We start from the raw sequence: 16,284 nt of genomic DNA, 5'->3' as shown, positions 1-16,284 counted from the left end.
TTCTACCTGCCCTGTTAATAAAATATATACCCTTGCTTCTCTATATTGTTCCAAAGAGTAATACGCAAATTTATACCTATCTCAGCTGCTTTTTCAATTTTTGTCAGCAAGGGTATTGATTTAAGCATGATAAAGATTGCAGGTTCGTGGTAATGCATATTGTTGAAATATAATCCAGCTAAAAGAGGTTTGGATGTGAAGAAGATTATTACAACTCTATGTTGCTTTTATAGACAAAAAAAAAACCCTCTTAGGTAGCTGAAAGCAAGTTTCCTTTTCATAATTGACTTCATATACGGCAGTAATCTTCAGCATATGACTAGAGTCATATGCTAGAGAGGTCATGCTGCTATATCCACTAATCTGCTTTTCTTTCACTAAAGAAAGCAAACCAGTATGAGCTGTTCTAGTGTTGCAGGTTCCTACTATTTGGAAAACGCACTGCCTCTAAACCCAGAGATTCCTATATTATCGTAAATAACAGCTGAGCTTAGTAGTAGTTAACTGCTGAATTTCACTATATTTAGAAGTAACCTCTGTGGTAGGAGAGACACAGATTGAAAATTCTTATGTATGTCTTGTAATTTTCTCAGTGCTGTTTTTCCTCCAAGAAACATGAAATCATTGCTTTGGTAAATATGGATGAAATTCCTGAGGCTTTAAACATTTGAGGCACATTCTTGCAATATGTTACTTAATTAACAGCTCCATGTCCATACTATGCCAGCTTACACTGTTTCCTCCATGAAGGTTATTCTTGTGTGGATGCTTGATAATCTGGTCTCGGCCACATCCTCCCAGATCTTCAGAGGTTTATTTTGATACCTTCTCCCCAGGCTGGGTTGGGTTGACAACATCTATCACTTCAATGAGAGCCTATCCCAAAAAGAAAAAGAAATGTATAATGCATTTTTCCATCAAAGAGAGCTGTGCGGGAGGTTACCAAAGAAATATATATGACCATTGTAATAACAATAAGTCTATTCAAGTTCCATTTTATACAGTGATATGCATATCTGACAGGATCCAATCTCAGTTTAGCCATTATTTAGTTTGTCACATTTAAATTCTTATTCAGTTGCACCTAAGTGTAACTGCATGTATGATAAAATATACACTTGCTTTAAAATTTGCAGTTTAAGCAGAGGTAGTCTTCCACTTCCTACATTTAGTTTATGGTGACAAAATATCACCAGATTTGTGATGACTTCTCCAACATTATTTTTCAGGCGAAATAGTAATTCAGTTTTTGAAGACGAGTGTTCATAATGAAGAGTTTGAACGGGGAAAAAAACAGGGTTGAAGCCTTGATCTTCAGACATTTAAAATAATGCTAACCTTTTTTGGTTAGGTCCCACCAAGAGCAAATTATGATTAATTCTCCATGTTGGAAACTTAAAATGCAGGAAACATGATTCAAATTAGCTTTAAAAAATTAATTAGCAAACAATTATTAATTTGACATTAAGACTAAGTGCTATGGTCTGAAAATTAGTGATGGGGCACTAGGACTGCGTTCTTTGATTTTGTTTTGTACTGTAAATTCTTAGTAATTGAAAAAATATATACATGTGCGACAACATAAAATATAAGGTATCTTAAGAAGTTTTTTTTGTTTTTTGTAGACTGCCCATGTCCGACAAGGAGGGGCTCTGGTAATTCAGTAAAGGCAAACAAGACAGTAAGGATGGTTATGCCTTAGCACAGAAGTGTAAAGGAGTGTGCTTTGCATTTTCTATTCCTAAAAGTGATACAGCATCTAGTTCTGGGAAATTTTATTGGACAAAGTATTCTAACAAGTCTCATGACAACGAAATTAGTTCCTAAATGTTTCTGCCATTCCAGAAAATGCAAAAAAAAAAAAAAAAAACCTCACCAAAAGGGATGTTGGATGCTGCATGGTTTAATATGTGTAAATATTTTGGATCAACAAAGTTGTATAAGTAGTGAGTTTACCCTAAAGAATGAAGGTTTATTCAGCTATCAGATAAAGTAACAAGTTTGATGGTTTGATGACTAGTGTGCTTGAGTGGTTAATATCCCGGAAATAAGGAGGAATTTCCTGATGGGGAGAATGATTAATCAGTGGAACAGCTTGCCTCCTGGAGCTGTGGTGTTTCATTGCTGTAGATTTTCAAGAAAAGTTTGGACAGCCATTTGTCTAGGGTGAAATAAGGACTCCTGCCTTGGGCAGTAGGTTGGACTAGAAGACTTCAAAGGTCCTTTGCAACCCTATGAGTCTGAATTTTTGTGGGGCAATTTTCTATGAAAATGTAATTAAGGCCCATGTTAGGAGTAATCTGAAGGGGAGAAGAAAATGATACTCTTTCATAGACTGCAAAGTTATTTAGAAAGGGAGGAAAAATGGACCATGAAGAAGAGGAACTGAAGTCCTAATTTTTATTAGTAAATCTCTGTATTTCAGCTTTCAACCGGCATAAGGTAAGACAAAAAAAGCAACCTAAACTATATAACATTAGGAATAGCCTATCTTTAAAAGACATAAAAATGATAAATTACAGAGTAATTTCAGAGCATGGATATTATAACAACTATAAAACCCAAACCTCTTGATTGCTATATAATTATTAAATTTTAATTAAAAATAAACCATGAGACAGTAAGTATGGTACAGAACTATATGTATAATTACAAAATAGTGGGAAGTTTTCGTCAATGGAAATGTGATGGGTCACATAAATCATTTTAACACTGTTTTAGGTGACTCAACCCAAGGAAAAGAAATGAGAGGGAAGAAGCCAAGTGATAATTAATTTTGCATACTAAGTTTATTTCAAGATTAACTTTATTCAATATTTGTAGTTTCATCTAATTTAATACAAAAATAACATTTCTCTGGAAGAAATTGGAATATGCAGCATAAAAATCGATTATCTATAGAAGTACAATGATCTTAAGCAATTTGTGTCCTGTTTCTCAAATAAAGGGTCATCGTTTTCATAATAGTGGAGGATTTACCTTATTCTCAGCCAGGGCTTGTTTAGCAAGATACCGTTCTCGCTTTACTTTTATTTCCACTGCTTCTGGGATGTCAGGTACCATCATATCAATCATACGTGCAATGAAGAAAACTACATGCTATGAAAAGAGGTAAAAGAAAAGTAAGTTGGAGGAATTTATTGTGAATGGACAGCAGAATGGGCAGAAAATAAATGGAAACCTCATACCTATAGAATTATGATGACCCCAATTAGATACGGTATTCTACAGAACGATTTTTCCATGAAGCCAAGGAATATGAAAATTGGTATAGGTCTCCTTAGAAAGCAATTGCTTGTGAGCTTTGGATTGTCTGTTTACTTATTGGTTTGGCAATTTTTGGTGATGGTTCATTTTAATGTGAATACATGAGATGGTGGATGTGCATTCTCTCCATAATCACCAATTTTCCTTCCAAAATTTTATAGAATTTCTGGCATTGAAAAACCTTTAGTACTTTTATCACTAGAACAAAATTTTAGTGCTACACCCTTTCCAATAGCATAATTTATACCATAATTTTGATGTATTTTATGTCCAAATAATTTCTTTAGTTTCAGAACAGCACAGGTTTCTTTCAAGCAATGTAAAGTATGAAGTATGACTCATTTTAACATACTAGTACTAACACAAGGAAGAAACAATACTACGAACAGGATTTTTAAATGTGCTAAATTTTGCAATGGCCAATATAAGGTCTCTAAGAAACAAGTATATGAAAAATAGTAGCTTGAAATGCAATGTACCTCAAATACAATGATGAAGCCAAGTTGGATTGCCAGTAGATTCCAATAAGGTAGTGAAAACCTGCCATTTTGTTCTCTATAGGCTCGGTACCTGTGGAGATAAGAGCTTCAAAATCCATGCAAAGTAACAATGCAACGATCATTTTAGCAATCCACAGGTTTTCCAGATTAATTTCTGATGTCTCTTGCTTCCACTTTCTATGTTCACAAATTCTCCTTAGCTGAACTAGCCCAGGTGAAATTTAGTGCAGTGCATTCTGTCTGCTGCTCTGAATTAATATAAGGCAGTGTTTCCTGTTACAGGTAGTCTTTGACCTATGACAATAACAACAGGGATGCAGTAAGCCTCCCGCCCTAGCCTTCCCAAGTTCTCCCCCACTCCTTGAAACACTATGTGATCCACTTCCTCCCTCTCGGAGTCCCCACATCCCTATGCACCAGTTCCCTGCAGGTATCTCCCCTCCCCCAGGACCCCTCAGAGCTTGAGCCTCCTCTGTACTCTTTTGAAGATCTCTGGAGTTCTACTAGAGCTTTCCTCAGCACTATGCAGACCGTGTCAAGGAAGCAGAACTTGTCCTTGGGCCAAATGGTGGTCTCGTAGAAAATTGTGGTTGATTTTGGGAGGCAGCGATGTGGTCCAATGATGAGTGCCCTGTTCTCCTTCCTCAACATGAGATCCAGAGATCTTCAAAAGATAAGTGTGTAATGGATGATGGTGTGGAGTAGGGAGCAGACCCAATATCTGCAAGTACTCAGTGTAGTAGGATGGGGAGAGTGGGAGAGGCTGCTGCAGTATTCCTGCAGTCAGTTGTAAGAACACATGACTGTGAAGGTGTTGCAGCAACTGTAACTTCAAAACAGGATCGTAAGTCGCTTTTGGGAAATACGTTGTAATTTTTAATGGCTGTCCAGTGATAGGCTGTTAAGCGAGGATTGCCTGTACTTGATTTTGAGCAAGGAAAGAGCCAAAGAATTGCATTTCCCTGTTTGCAGCACAGTTGAGACATCTGGCTTTTAAAAAAATAAATACATAATGTAGGACTAGATTTTTTCATATGTTTGACAATACGTAATATGGGACTGGATATTTTCATGTTTGGCAGTTACAGAGTAAACCTTAACTTGGTGTATACTACTACTTTACACACAAATATCTCAATCAATATGTAGCAGGCCAGGACAAAAATCATTCAAATGCCGACACTATTACATGAGAGAGCTTACTTTGAATTTTAAACAAGCAATTTAGTTCCAATAGATTCACTCACTAATCTTTAAACAGATATCCTCATCAGCTACAAGAGTAGGAGATCCCACCTGCATGTGACATTGTTCTTCAAGTCAAAAGATTTAGGGGCATAGGCCAGAGTGAAGTCAATGTAGCCCTCTAGATTGCTAGCCCGAGTGTACTGGTAATAGAGACGAGGAAGAAAGTCAGAAGTGAAGGCAATCAGGAAGGCCTAAAAGAAGAACATGTTTATTTTTTTAAGCATTGTGTGACTGAAACACAGAACTTGCTTCTTACTCATGGCACAATAGATACTTATTGTACTTTCAGCAACAGTCTTAGAAACACAAACAGGCTCATTTAGATCAGGTCATTGAGCTTCTAGTTCACTGCTTCTTACCTAGCCTTTCCCAACCTACTGATGACTTCCTGTATTGGGACCAAGTATTAGAGAATTTCCATTCATGATATCCAAAAGGAAATTTTGGACTGTAGAGAGAGACACCAAGAAGCATTTCTCCAGGGTCAGAGCACCCTTTCCCCAGGACACCTGCTAACACAATTCCAACTTTCTTCAACAACCAACCAGCCCGCTCCATAAAGATATGTTCTATCAGTAACTTACAGTGTTTTTCTTCTACCACTTGGTATTTAAATAACTCTGCAAGCCAGTTCTGTCCCCAAAGAACTCTGTCATTTTGAGTTCACCTTAAATCCTCATCTGCTTTGGGAACAGGAAACTACAATGTAAGTAAACTCAACTCAATCAAAACATCCTTGAATTGTAAGTTCAGTGTAATGCAACTGCAGTATTTCAGGGCTGTAGCTGCTATGCTTGTACAAACTCTGTTGATTGCTTCCCGTATACACCAGTATAACTCACATTACTAATAACTGCAAAGTGTGTGATGACCTCCAGGATATGAAACCAGATGCCAATGCCCTGGGTCCTCTCTGCAACTGGACGTCGATATTCACAAACAAACTTCTGAGCATCCAAACGAATTTCCACCCAATTGTTAAGTAAAGCAAAAAGGGGGGCCAGGGGGCAGGCAGCAACAAAGATAGTAATGAAGCCAAATTGCAGAACTGAAATGGAATAAAACATTTTAATTTCCAGAGTTTGACGAAAGTAACCTTATCAAAAAATAATTTGGAGGAGACCAAGATGAGATTTCAGCGAAAGCAGGACTGAAATGCTCTTTCTGAAACCCCAAGTAGTATGGTAATAATTTTTTCCCACTAAAATGCATCCATTTTAATGTGGATCAAATGAATGACCTTTCATTTCACATATTTTAAGCTGGTTGGTGAACCTATAATACAGATAAATCAGATAAATTCTATACACTGCCTCAAATATTTACATTTATTGCAGATAAATATTGCAGAAACTATCTAATAGGGCTTTTCATTCTCTCAGACCATTTTTCCATTTGTTGGAGTTATAAATTCCAAGTCTTACTGCATAAAGATTATGGTAATTCATGAGAAAGATATTTTCATATTTATCTCCCTAATTACTCTTTTATCTCAGATTTTTTGTCTTCACTGTTCTTTTAATTCCTGCATTTTTTAATCTCTCCAAGAATATACGCACTCATCCCCCTTCCATAATCAGCCCACAGTACTAGAAATTTTCAGAAAACTATTCTTAAGTTTCCCATTTCTCCAGGTGGCTCATACCCATTTCCAGATATTCAGTGAAGAGCCCATTATAGGGCAGCAGTTTATAATCGCTCTCCCAGAGTTGCTTCGTGATGTCGTCTTGGCCTTTCTTATTGCTTTCAGAAAGATCTCGCTTATGCCTCCATGTTTTCAGCTTCCTATGGAAAACACAAAAATGTAGTTGCTAGAATATCTAGGATAATCTTTTTCAGGCAGAGTGACAGGATCAAATAATTTCCTGGATGCATCTAGATAAAGTATATTTTTATTTGTGCCCCATTATTTAGCCATAGGTTGGTCTTTTTGAGCTTGGTGTCCTCTTGAGAATTGAATCATAAGCCCAACTCACCTTGCAGGTTATTGTTGTGGGAAAATAGGAGAAGCAAGTAGTGTAACACATGTTTGACATGCTTGAGTTATTTATAAAAATAATATAGGCAGGATAAAATAATATTTTTAAAATTCTAACGTCAGTAGTGGTGCTTCAGTTTTATGGGGGTCTGGACAAGTGTATTCCAAGGACTTGTTCTACAAATCTCATTAACTAGTTCATTTTCTTTCTCTCCATCATGGGCTTGCCACCTTAGCACCTATCTTAGTGCCTCTGTTGGATCTAGAATATCTGTCATGATCCAGATCTAGCAGAATCACTAGATGGGAATTGTGGCCATAATATAGGTCAATATTAGGGTTGCTGGTTATGATTGAGTGCATTCATGACCTTGGACTCAGAACAGATGCATGATAGAAAAGCAATAGCAGCAATACCAGTTCTCTCTTTCTCTTTTCTAGTGTAAGTGGGTACAACTTTCTCCTGCTTCTTCCACATAAAGTCTCCATCATGATTTGGCAACAATAACATGGCACCATGGAAATGACGTTTTTGTAGTGATACTGTAATTATTATTACGTGGTAGCAGTGGAGTCATGCAGGTTAATACAGCTATGGAAAAACTGGTAATGCTGGGCAAGGTGAATGGAAAAAGAAGAATCCAAGAGTGTATGAGCTGGCTAGACAGAATATAGGAATAAAGGAATACAACCATGATGCAAGAATTATATAATGTGGCAAAGAGACAGGGTAGCTTTTATCCAGAGTCACGAGGAATAGGTACCACCCAATGGAACAGAAGAAAAGTAACACCACTGGAATTGATGCAAAAGTAACAACTCTGCAATGGCTGCAATCTGCTGGCAATACTAAGATGACAACAGAAGTGCTTGGCTCAGAAAGAGATACATCCAAAATGTAGAGTGAAGATTTGGGAAGAATGTCATCTAAAATACTGACAAAAGCTGAATGTGAAGTCTAGCACAATATAGTTGTTACAATGTCAAGAGCCTGTATGGATAGGTACATTTTCCCCAGGCAGAATCCTCATTCGTCTTCATCACATAAATCGGCAGGTATATTAGACTTAAATTAGTTGGTACTCAAAACAGATGTTAATTTTTATTGCTGGGTCTCAATATTTTCAATAACACAATGAATTGTACCTGGAGATCCATGAGAGAAAAAAGACCTTGGAATACTGGTGAATAACACATTTGATAAATGCAATCTATCTCTAATCTCTATCAAATAGCTCTGAGAGGCAATCTGAGTCACCTCTTCGGGCTCTTACTATTGTGTCAATTAGAAATGAGACATTATGCAACAAAAGTGCAAAAGGGAGCAATGTGCATTGGAACTCTGATGGTCAGGTAGGGGGAAATTTATTGTATAGCAACCTGTTAAAGTCAAAATCTGTCTAGGAGACAGGGATCTATTCTGATACTATTCTGATGATGCCAAACATTTTCTAAGAGCAAAATATTTTGCACAACTCTGCTATAGGCAAATTATATAGGAAGAAACTAGTGTTATTTCCAGCAGTGGGACATTTCACAGTATGGTCATAGAATTGTTCCCTTCTTCACAGGAATACTGTGGAATACTTCTATATTCATTTGATCTTTTTTTAACATAGGGGGATATATTCCCTTATGAATATTAAATTCAGACATTTCTTCACTGCACACTTTCTGATTGACAAAATTACAGATTCTAGTAAGGAAGCAATTTTGAAATGCTGAACACCATCTCATACAGCAATTTTTGTGTACATATAAACCAGTGGTGGGTTTCCAAATTTTTTACTACCAATTCACTCATGCAACGCTTCTGCACATGCGCATAAGCATCCGGGCGGGTGGGCGGAGCCTCCTGCTGCCACTACTACTGGTTCGCTCGATCCAGGCCGAACCGGGAGCTACCCACCCCTGATATAAACAGCCCAAACTTCATTCAGACTAAGCTAATGAACATACTACCTTGGTTCACTGGTAAAGCTGAACACAAACCAACATTTTAATTTTTATTTGTAAATGTGGTACACATCAGAAACACTTATGAATACTTATATATGTGTTTGCTCTATTCACAGACTGTATTTGACAAAGTTTGCACCTATTCAAAAATAATTATGTCTTGGCAAAAATGCAAAACATTATTTTGTGAAGCAATTGTAATTGCCAAAGTAACTAAGGAGTGGCTTCTCTTTTCCCACACTTGCATTTCTACAATGATTTTTGCTAGCTTTTACAGGGTTTGTGACTTCAGGCAGTTGCCAAGCCTCTTTTTGTATGTCCCGCATTCTTCTCCCGCTTCATCTCTGAATTTCAGTAGCATGATTGCCAAAAATTAAGGGTGGAGTTTCTTGACATTTTAGGGCAGAAGATAATATAGAAATTATAAGCTAAGTCTAAAGCAGGCTTGAGAGAGAACATTTCCACACACAATCGCTTGCCATGTTCTCAGACCCACTGCAGAACTTTTGTCCTATCAGACAAATTTTCTTAATACTTTGCTCCTCCTTTGATCAAGCTAGCAGCTTCAAAAATGGTAACTTTGTTCTCATTCTTCTCTTGCTGGGTTTGTTTTTTTAAGAATGGGTTAAAAAAAAGCTTGTACCCCTACACTATGGAAATGAACTGGCAAACCATCCCGCAGAACAACTGGATATGGACAACAAACATACAATTGTGCTTTGACTATAGAAATGAATGAAAAACCTCCAGAATGGGAAGAAGGATGAGGCAAAAATTCTTTTCAGCAGAAAATTGCCTGTTCCATAATTCTAAGGAAATGTTGGCGCTACAATTATCTTTGCAATGTTCCATATGGAGCAGGAGATGAGATAGTCGTTAATTGCTTCAGCTTCCCAGGAACTATTAAGGCCCGTGATTACATATGGGAGGAACTGGAAGTTTTGTTGTTGTTTTTAAATAGAAATGAAATCCCTTCTCTTGTACAATAATGCAGCACCAATATATTGCAGAGCTGTAGCCTCCATCCCTTCCATGTTAATTGCGGCCCCCATTTGCCCACCCCTGCTTTGTACAAGAACATTGATTGGAATGGATAGCAAAAGTATAAAGTCAGAGCATAGCACTCACGGGATAAGGATTTCTTGAATGTTGTTAATTACTTGCTTTCCCACCATGATGACAAGAAGTTCCTGAGCAAGTTCAATGAGGCAGCCACCTGGAGCACACTGGATGAAACAGAGAGAAAAGCTTTTGGGTATGGTTGGCTGCCTAATGAACACTGCATATAACTATGTAGAAATCTTTAAAGTTTCATATATAGCATGCAGTAGGCATCTATTAAGAATCACTCTTGTATTGAAGCATCATGCAACATTATTGGAGGTGTTGAATAAAGGCCTCCTTAATGGAATATATCTACCAGGAAGGAAAACTTGACCAAACCCAGAAAACCTGAATGCTTTTCCTCAGGATTCAGCTTTCTACATAAGGAGAATATTTGTGATTGAGCAGCATTCAGCTATGAAATTCCTATTTGCAGGTCCCGAGGTTATAACTTCTTCATTATCATTGAGAACTGGACTCAGTCCTCTCATTTCCTCAGGAAATACCACTTACTACCATAATGGGATAATTACAAAGAAAAGGAAGATGTCTCATAGATTTTACAAAAATAAATAAATGAAGAGTTATTAAGAAGAGAACTAACAATGAATATACTATTATAGTAAGGTTCTTTGATATAGATAAATCTATGGTGAGTTCATACTTGGAAGGCCATGTACAGTTTAAGTCACCCTAGACTGTAAGGGCCATAAAAAGGCAACAAAAATGATAGAGGAAAACATATACTTTGGGATTTTTGCTTAGAATGAAGGCATGACTGGATCAGGTATGCAAATTATACCTGACCCAGCAAAAAGGATCAGGTTGGGGAAAAAGTATTTTATACACCACATAACTAATTAGTGAAATTCACACCCATCAGATTCAGTGTCTAACCAACCCATTTTTTATGGCTGTATGCAGGCAGTATCCAAAAGCAACAGAACTATCTCCTTCTTGTCTATGTAAACTTCTCAGATGCATCTGGTGAAACCCAGAATGTTGTGGACTTTTTCTAACATGTTTACAAATATGTTGTGGATATAGATAGAAGAGCGGGTTTGTTCAAGCTATAAAAAATACCTGTTCCACTCCTTGGTTTTTAGTTCTGGAATGGTTGGGATCAACCTGACTGTTATCATTAATAATTATATATTTGTCACCTTGCAATCCAATCTATTTTGCACAGGTCTGTTGCTCTACAGGATGCCTCCACATTTGTTCAAGAACCTATCTCTTCTCATCTCTTCTGAGATACTTACATCTTCATTGCGTAAGCCCAGTAATTTGTTATAGTGGCCTGGATAACCAACAAACCTGAAAAGGAAAAAGAAAAAGCACAAGGGCAAGAAAAGAAAAGAAATATTGTTTTTAACTGTCTATTTGTAAATTCCAGATACTAATATATTTGTTAGATGCAGCCTACCCTGTAACACCCTTTCAAGATTTACATTATTATACTTTTTCTGAACAATAGATGGCAGACATTCTTCACTTTTCCCCATCTTTCTATCACTCTTATGAAGAATCCTGTTGAATTACTGTTATGAGATAATTAAGAACTTTTTTTGAAATTATTCTCCCAAGTTAATAAAACCTCCAGTTTTCACTCAAGCAGCAGCTGTGAGACAAGTCAAAATCTACCTTTCCAGACATTTATAGAGATCGTGCTTGCACGATCTGCAGGTTTTGAGAAACTCAAATGGTCCAGCATTCTGTAGGATGTGCTCCAATTTTCCCACCAGCTTCTTGGTCAGAACGATCAATTGGTTGGCAGCAATGGGAATGCCGTAGAGGAGACAAGTGCATTTTCTCTTTGGAGGGCTCAGAATTGCTAGGACAGGGGATGTCTAAGCTTCCTATTTATCTCCCTACTGTCTGCGATCTTGCCAGAAGGCAATAATAGAGGGAAACCTCCTCACTTTAAAAATGCTGATTATTACCTTTAAGACACATCACTGTGCAATAACAAAATATATCAGGCAACATGTTGCCAGAATTGAATGTATATGCTGTTATTCCTCAATATAACATTAGCAGGATGTGTTGAGCCTACAGCACCTTAAATCTTGCTATCTTGTGGATATTGTAATCCAAATTAAGTAAGTTTCCTCTATTACTCAAGAAAACAATTCTACAAAATAAAACTTAAAAGGAGGGAAAATATTGCATAAATGAAAGCAGGAAGCTAGGGCATTTTGTGTCTTCCAAGCCTTACACTACAAAGAAAATTATTTCCATTCTGAATTAGGATAATTCTCAAAACAATTTTTTGAAAATTCTATATCTGCCTATCATCGTTTCGTCTGTCTGTCTCTGTCTCTGTCTCTGTCTTTGTCTGTCTATCTATCTATCATCTATCTATCTATCATCTATCTATCTATCTATCTATCTATCTATCTATCTATCTATCTATCTATCTATCTCTTTGTTTTAATGGATTTTATGATTGTTGGCAACAGAGTGATTTATCTGAGATGAGTGGCTATAGAAATTATTTTTTTTTTTAAAAATAAAAAATTTACCTGCCCTTAAAGAAGGCAATGTAGATGGGAGATGAATAGAAATTGATGAACTCAAAGATAAAGACTTTAAAAGTGAAGGCATCTTCAAATGTGGTCTGGGTGCGATGCATTTCTGTGGCAGAAAAATGAATGCATCATTTAGAATAGTGTTTATCCTTCAAGTTTCTCGAACAATTCCTTATTTTCGTCATCTATTCTTATCTGTCTTCATATCACTGTGTGATATGTTAAGATCAATGTGCATTGAAAAATATTTTCATGTTATTATATATTATGGCCAAGTTGGCAAAGCAAGTTGGAATACATTTTGATTAAAGTTTTTTTTTTTTTACATTTTCTTCAAACCTTAAGTCTGACTTATTGGGGGAAAGGGTGGAACGTTCCCTTGATGTATGCAAGTTGAATGCAGATATCTTTCAAGAGATCCCTATGTTCAACTGGATGTCCTTGATACTAGGATCCTAAAGTTACCAGATGAAGAATCTACATATGAGGGATTGAACAGCATTAGTCCTGGGCAAGGACAAAATACCTGCATATTGCTACAATGATTATATTGTATCCCCGTGTAAAATATATATCATATATAATGGAGTTAAAAATTTAGTGTGGAGATAACGTTTGCCTAAGAATTTAGCACCCAGAGAAAAGTGTTTTGTCACAAATTATACTTTCTAACACAAGGGCTATCAAATCTAGGCTGCAAAAATCCATATGATTAGAGGTTAATATCTACAGTTAAATTTAAATTTTGTATCTTGGGTCTAGTGCCATACTGGCTCATTTTCTCAACATTCCAAGAAACAGATTAGGAGAGGTTGACAATACAAAAACATTGTAAACTTTCTCTGCTTGATAGTACAGGTTATCCTCAAGTTGCGACAGTTCACTAAGTGACTGTTGAAAGTTATGACATCACACACACACACACACCCCAAGTACTTACGACACAGTCCTGAGTTTACAAATGTTGCAGCACTACAGTAGTCGTTCACCCTTATAACACCTGCAGAGGCACTGCAACATTTACCTTGCTTATTCTCTCCCCCACACCAGATCTCCAAAGGCATTGGGTCTGTGAACATTCACTTACCTTGCAAAGATCAAGCTAGCTGTTCCCTTCCTGCCTCTCTGCCACAGTTTCTTTGCCTGCATCCCTGCAGGCTCTGGTCGTCTTTGCAAAAATATTTTGGCACAAAAAGTGGAGGCCGGGAGGGGAGTCTGCGCCCTCCCGGCCTTCATTCTTCATGCCAAAAGCTTTTTGCAAAGACGACCAGAGCCTGCTGGGATGCAATCACTCGTCCCTGCAGGGTTTGGCTGGCTTTCCCCAAGGCTTTTGGTGCAAAAAAATGAAGGCCAGGAGTTGGTGCACACACCCCTCCTAGCCTCCATTCTTTGCACCAAAATCCTTTTTCAAAGATGACCAGAGCCTGCAGGGAGACTGACAACGAAACTGCGTCAAAGAGGCTGGAAAGGACACAGCTCGCTTGATCATTGAGACCTTCAAAAGGTAAGTTCCTGTGGAGATCCGGTAAGGATGGATTGGGGGGGGGGGGAACATGAGATATCTCAGTGGATCGGAGAGGTCTTGGGTGGTCGGAAGCACTAGCGCCCCATGTTTTTTCCCACCCTGATATCTCATATGCACTTAACAACCTGAGCATTTGATTAATGAATGTATTGAGTATTTCAGGGAGGGATCACGTTCAATTAACATGATACAATAAACATTGGATTACAAATGTAATTGGCAGGGTACATTACATTTGTAAGTCAAAGACTATGTGTAAATCAAATCACCACTAGCCAAACTACAAATATTTTGGCGTCTCCAGAAATTGTGTATACATTTCTAACAGATATTGAGCAATCCTGATGCTACAGAATGAAAGACAGTAGAATTCTTTGACATATGCTACAATGCTTTTCAAACTGGAAATTTACTGCATTATAGAAACTTTATTTTTGCTTTAAATTTGTTAAGTGATAAATGCATTTAATATAGGACTCAAAATGTCATCGTTTTGATTAATCTCCTTAACTACTTTATTTCTATAAACAAAACCTACCGTAGTTCTATGTTTTAGGAGCTAAGAGATAGGGCTGAAAGTGATGTTTTGTTTGATGTCCAAGCCAATACAGTTTACTTACCCCACTTCGTAAGAAAAAGTGCCAGTGCAGTGTAAATTTTCGAGAGAAGGAGGATGAAAAGGAGATTCACGACTGAGCCTGTCAGGCTAGCAATACGAGAAGCCTAGGGGGCGAGGGGGGCAAGGAGTTAAAAATGCAAATGAAGTCCAATAGCAAAACCAGACCAAAAGGGATAGAGACATAGAAGTGCCTTACCGAAGATACAAGTAGGAAGTGCCTAGACCTGGAGACAATTACAGCAATGATGGCCCGGTAAAGGATAACGGAAATCAGGAATATTATTACCACAGCAATCTGTAGACAGGTAAAGAAGAACTAGTAATGTGCATTTGTTGTCTCACTATTGCAAATAATTAGTCAGCCTGGCTGTGGCCAGTGGAATTAAATTGTCCCAATCTATATTATTCATATGTGCTGAACTCTGATTCCCGCTACCAACGGCTAATAAAATATGGCGTGGTAGATGGAGGGTTGGTGAAGGTTAGACTTGAATTTGGAACAGAAAATGCTGATCTTCTTTAATATCTATACATATTTCCTCTAAATAAGCAATTCATCTGTCTACGTAGATCCACGATGTGAACATATATTAAGCCATAACAGATTTATATTTAGCTTAGTGTCATTGCAAACACACGCTATGGCTTGCATTATATCCAAATCAGGCCATTATAGTTTATCCAACAAACCATGGTTAACATGGCTTGGCATTATGTATCAACAGTTTACGGCTTATTATTTACATTCTCTAAGCCAAGGTTAATTTTAACCATGGATTTTTAAATAAACCATGGATTTGATTCACAAATAGTTTTATGCTTTAAACCATGTTTGTATCTTTGCTTAGCCCAAAGCAGTCTAATAATATTTTAGTATTGCATTATGGATAATTGGATGAAGATGAAAAAACTTAAACATATTTTTTTTTGCTAAATACTGGGAAAGTGAAATTGTTCACTTGTCCATATATTTCCTTAACTATAATTAATTGAAATTATTAATAGCAAATAGGAAAACTGTAAATAATAGTTGGCAAACTTTCTAACAGAGGAAATATTCCAGACTAAATAGAGCCAAATAGGTTTTGATCACTTCAGTAGAATCAAAGCTTGGTGAATACTCTAGGACAGGGGTGTCCAAACTTGGGAACTTTAAGACTTGTGGACTTCAACTCCCAGAATTCCCCAGCCGGCTGGCTGGGGAATTCTGGGAGTTGAAGTCCACAAGTCTTAAAGTTCCCAAGTTTGGACACCCCTGCTCTAGGAGGTCATTTAGAAGAATGTGAGTTCAATTATTCCATTTCCTTCAATGCTCCTATAAAATGCATGGAAAATTAAGGGGGCGGGGTTTAGACTCTTAGCACTTGTTCCCACATCATGCCTCAGATATTCCCTTTGACTACAATAGTTCAAGAGAATAGGGACATCTGCCAGACAATGAAAGTTTATATTAATTCTTTTACATGATTTTTCAGATAAAGGTTGAGCCCACAACCTGCAAAGATGTCTTGCCTGAAAGAAGATTGCTTTGCAAAATAAACTGTGATCCAATT

The 16,284-nt window shown here is 37.2% G+C and overlaps 1 protein-coding gene across 3 annotated transcripts in view; it reads right to left on the bottom strand.

Annotated features, from left to right (window-relative positions):
- Positions 1 to 70: 70 nt before the first annotated feature.
- The window catches only part of ANO7 (anoctamin 7), a 41,080-nt gene continuing 24,866 nt past the window's right edge, over positions 71 to 16,284 (bottom strand). For 2 of the 3 annotated variants that reach the window (XM_081954352.1, XM_081954354.1), the window contains exons 13-23: positions 14,928 to 15,026; positions 14,733 to 14,835; positions 12,582 to 12,693; positions 11,319 to 11,373; positions 10,081 to 10,178; positions 6,661 to 6,800; positions 5,858 to 6,063; positions 5,064 to 5,206; positions 3,747 to 3,837; positions 2,980 to 3,099; positions 71 to 876 (exon numbers count right to left, since the gene is read on the bottom strand). In XM_081954352.1, coding sequence (XP_081810478.1) covers positions 814 to 876; positions 2,980 to 3,099; positions 3,747 to 3,837; positions 5,064 to 5,206; positions 5,858 to 6,063; positions 6,661 to 6,800; positions 10,081 to 10,178; positions 11,319 to 11,373; positions 12,582 to 12,693; positions 14,733 to 14,835; positions 14,928 to 15,026 — 1,230 coding nt within the window. In that variant the 3' untranslated portion in view covers positions 71 to 813. The remainder of the gene's footprint in view (positions 877 to 2,979; positions 3,100 to 3,746; positions 3,838 to 5,063; positions 5,207 to 5,857; positions 6,064 to 6,660; positions 6,801 to 10,080; positions 10,179 to 11,318; positions 11,374 to 12,581; positions 12,694 to 14,732; positions 14,836 to 14,927; positions 15,027 to 16,284) is intronic. The other variant, XM_081954353.1, reaches the window with a different exon arrangement.

This window comes from Natrix helvetica (assembly GCF_964273705.1).
Source record: "Natrix helvetica genome assembly, chromosome: 5".
NCBI classification, from domain to species: domain Eukaryota; kingdom Metazoa; phylum Chordata; class Lepidosauria; order Squamata; family Natricidae; genus Natrix; species Natrix helvetica.
This window is presented reverse-complemented; position numbering and strand designations above follow the sequence as displayed.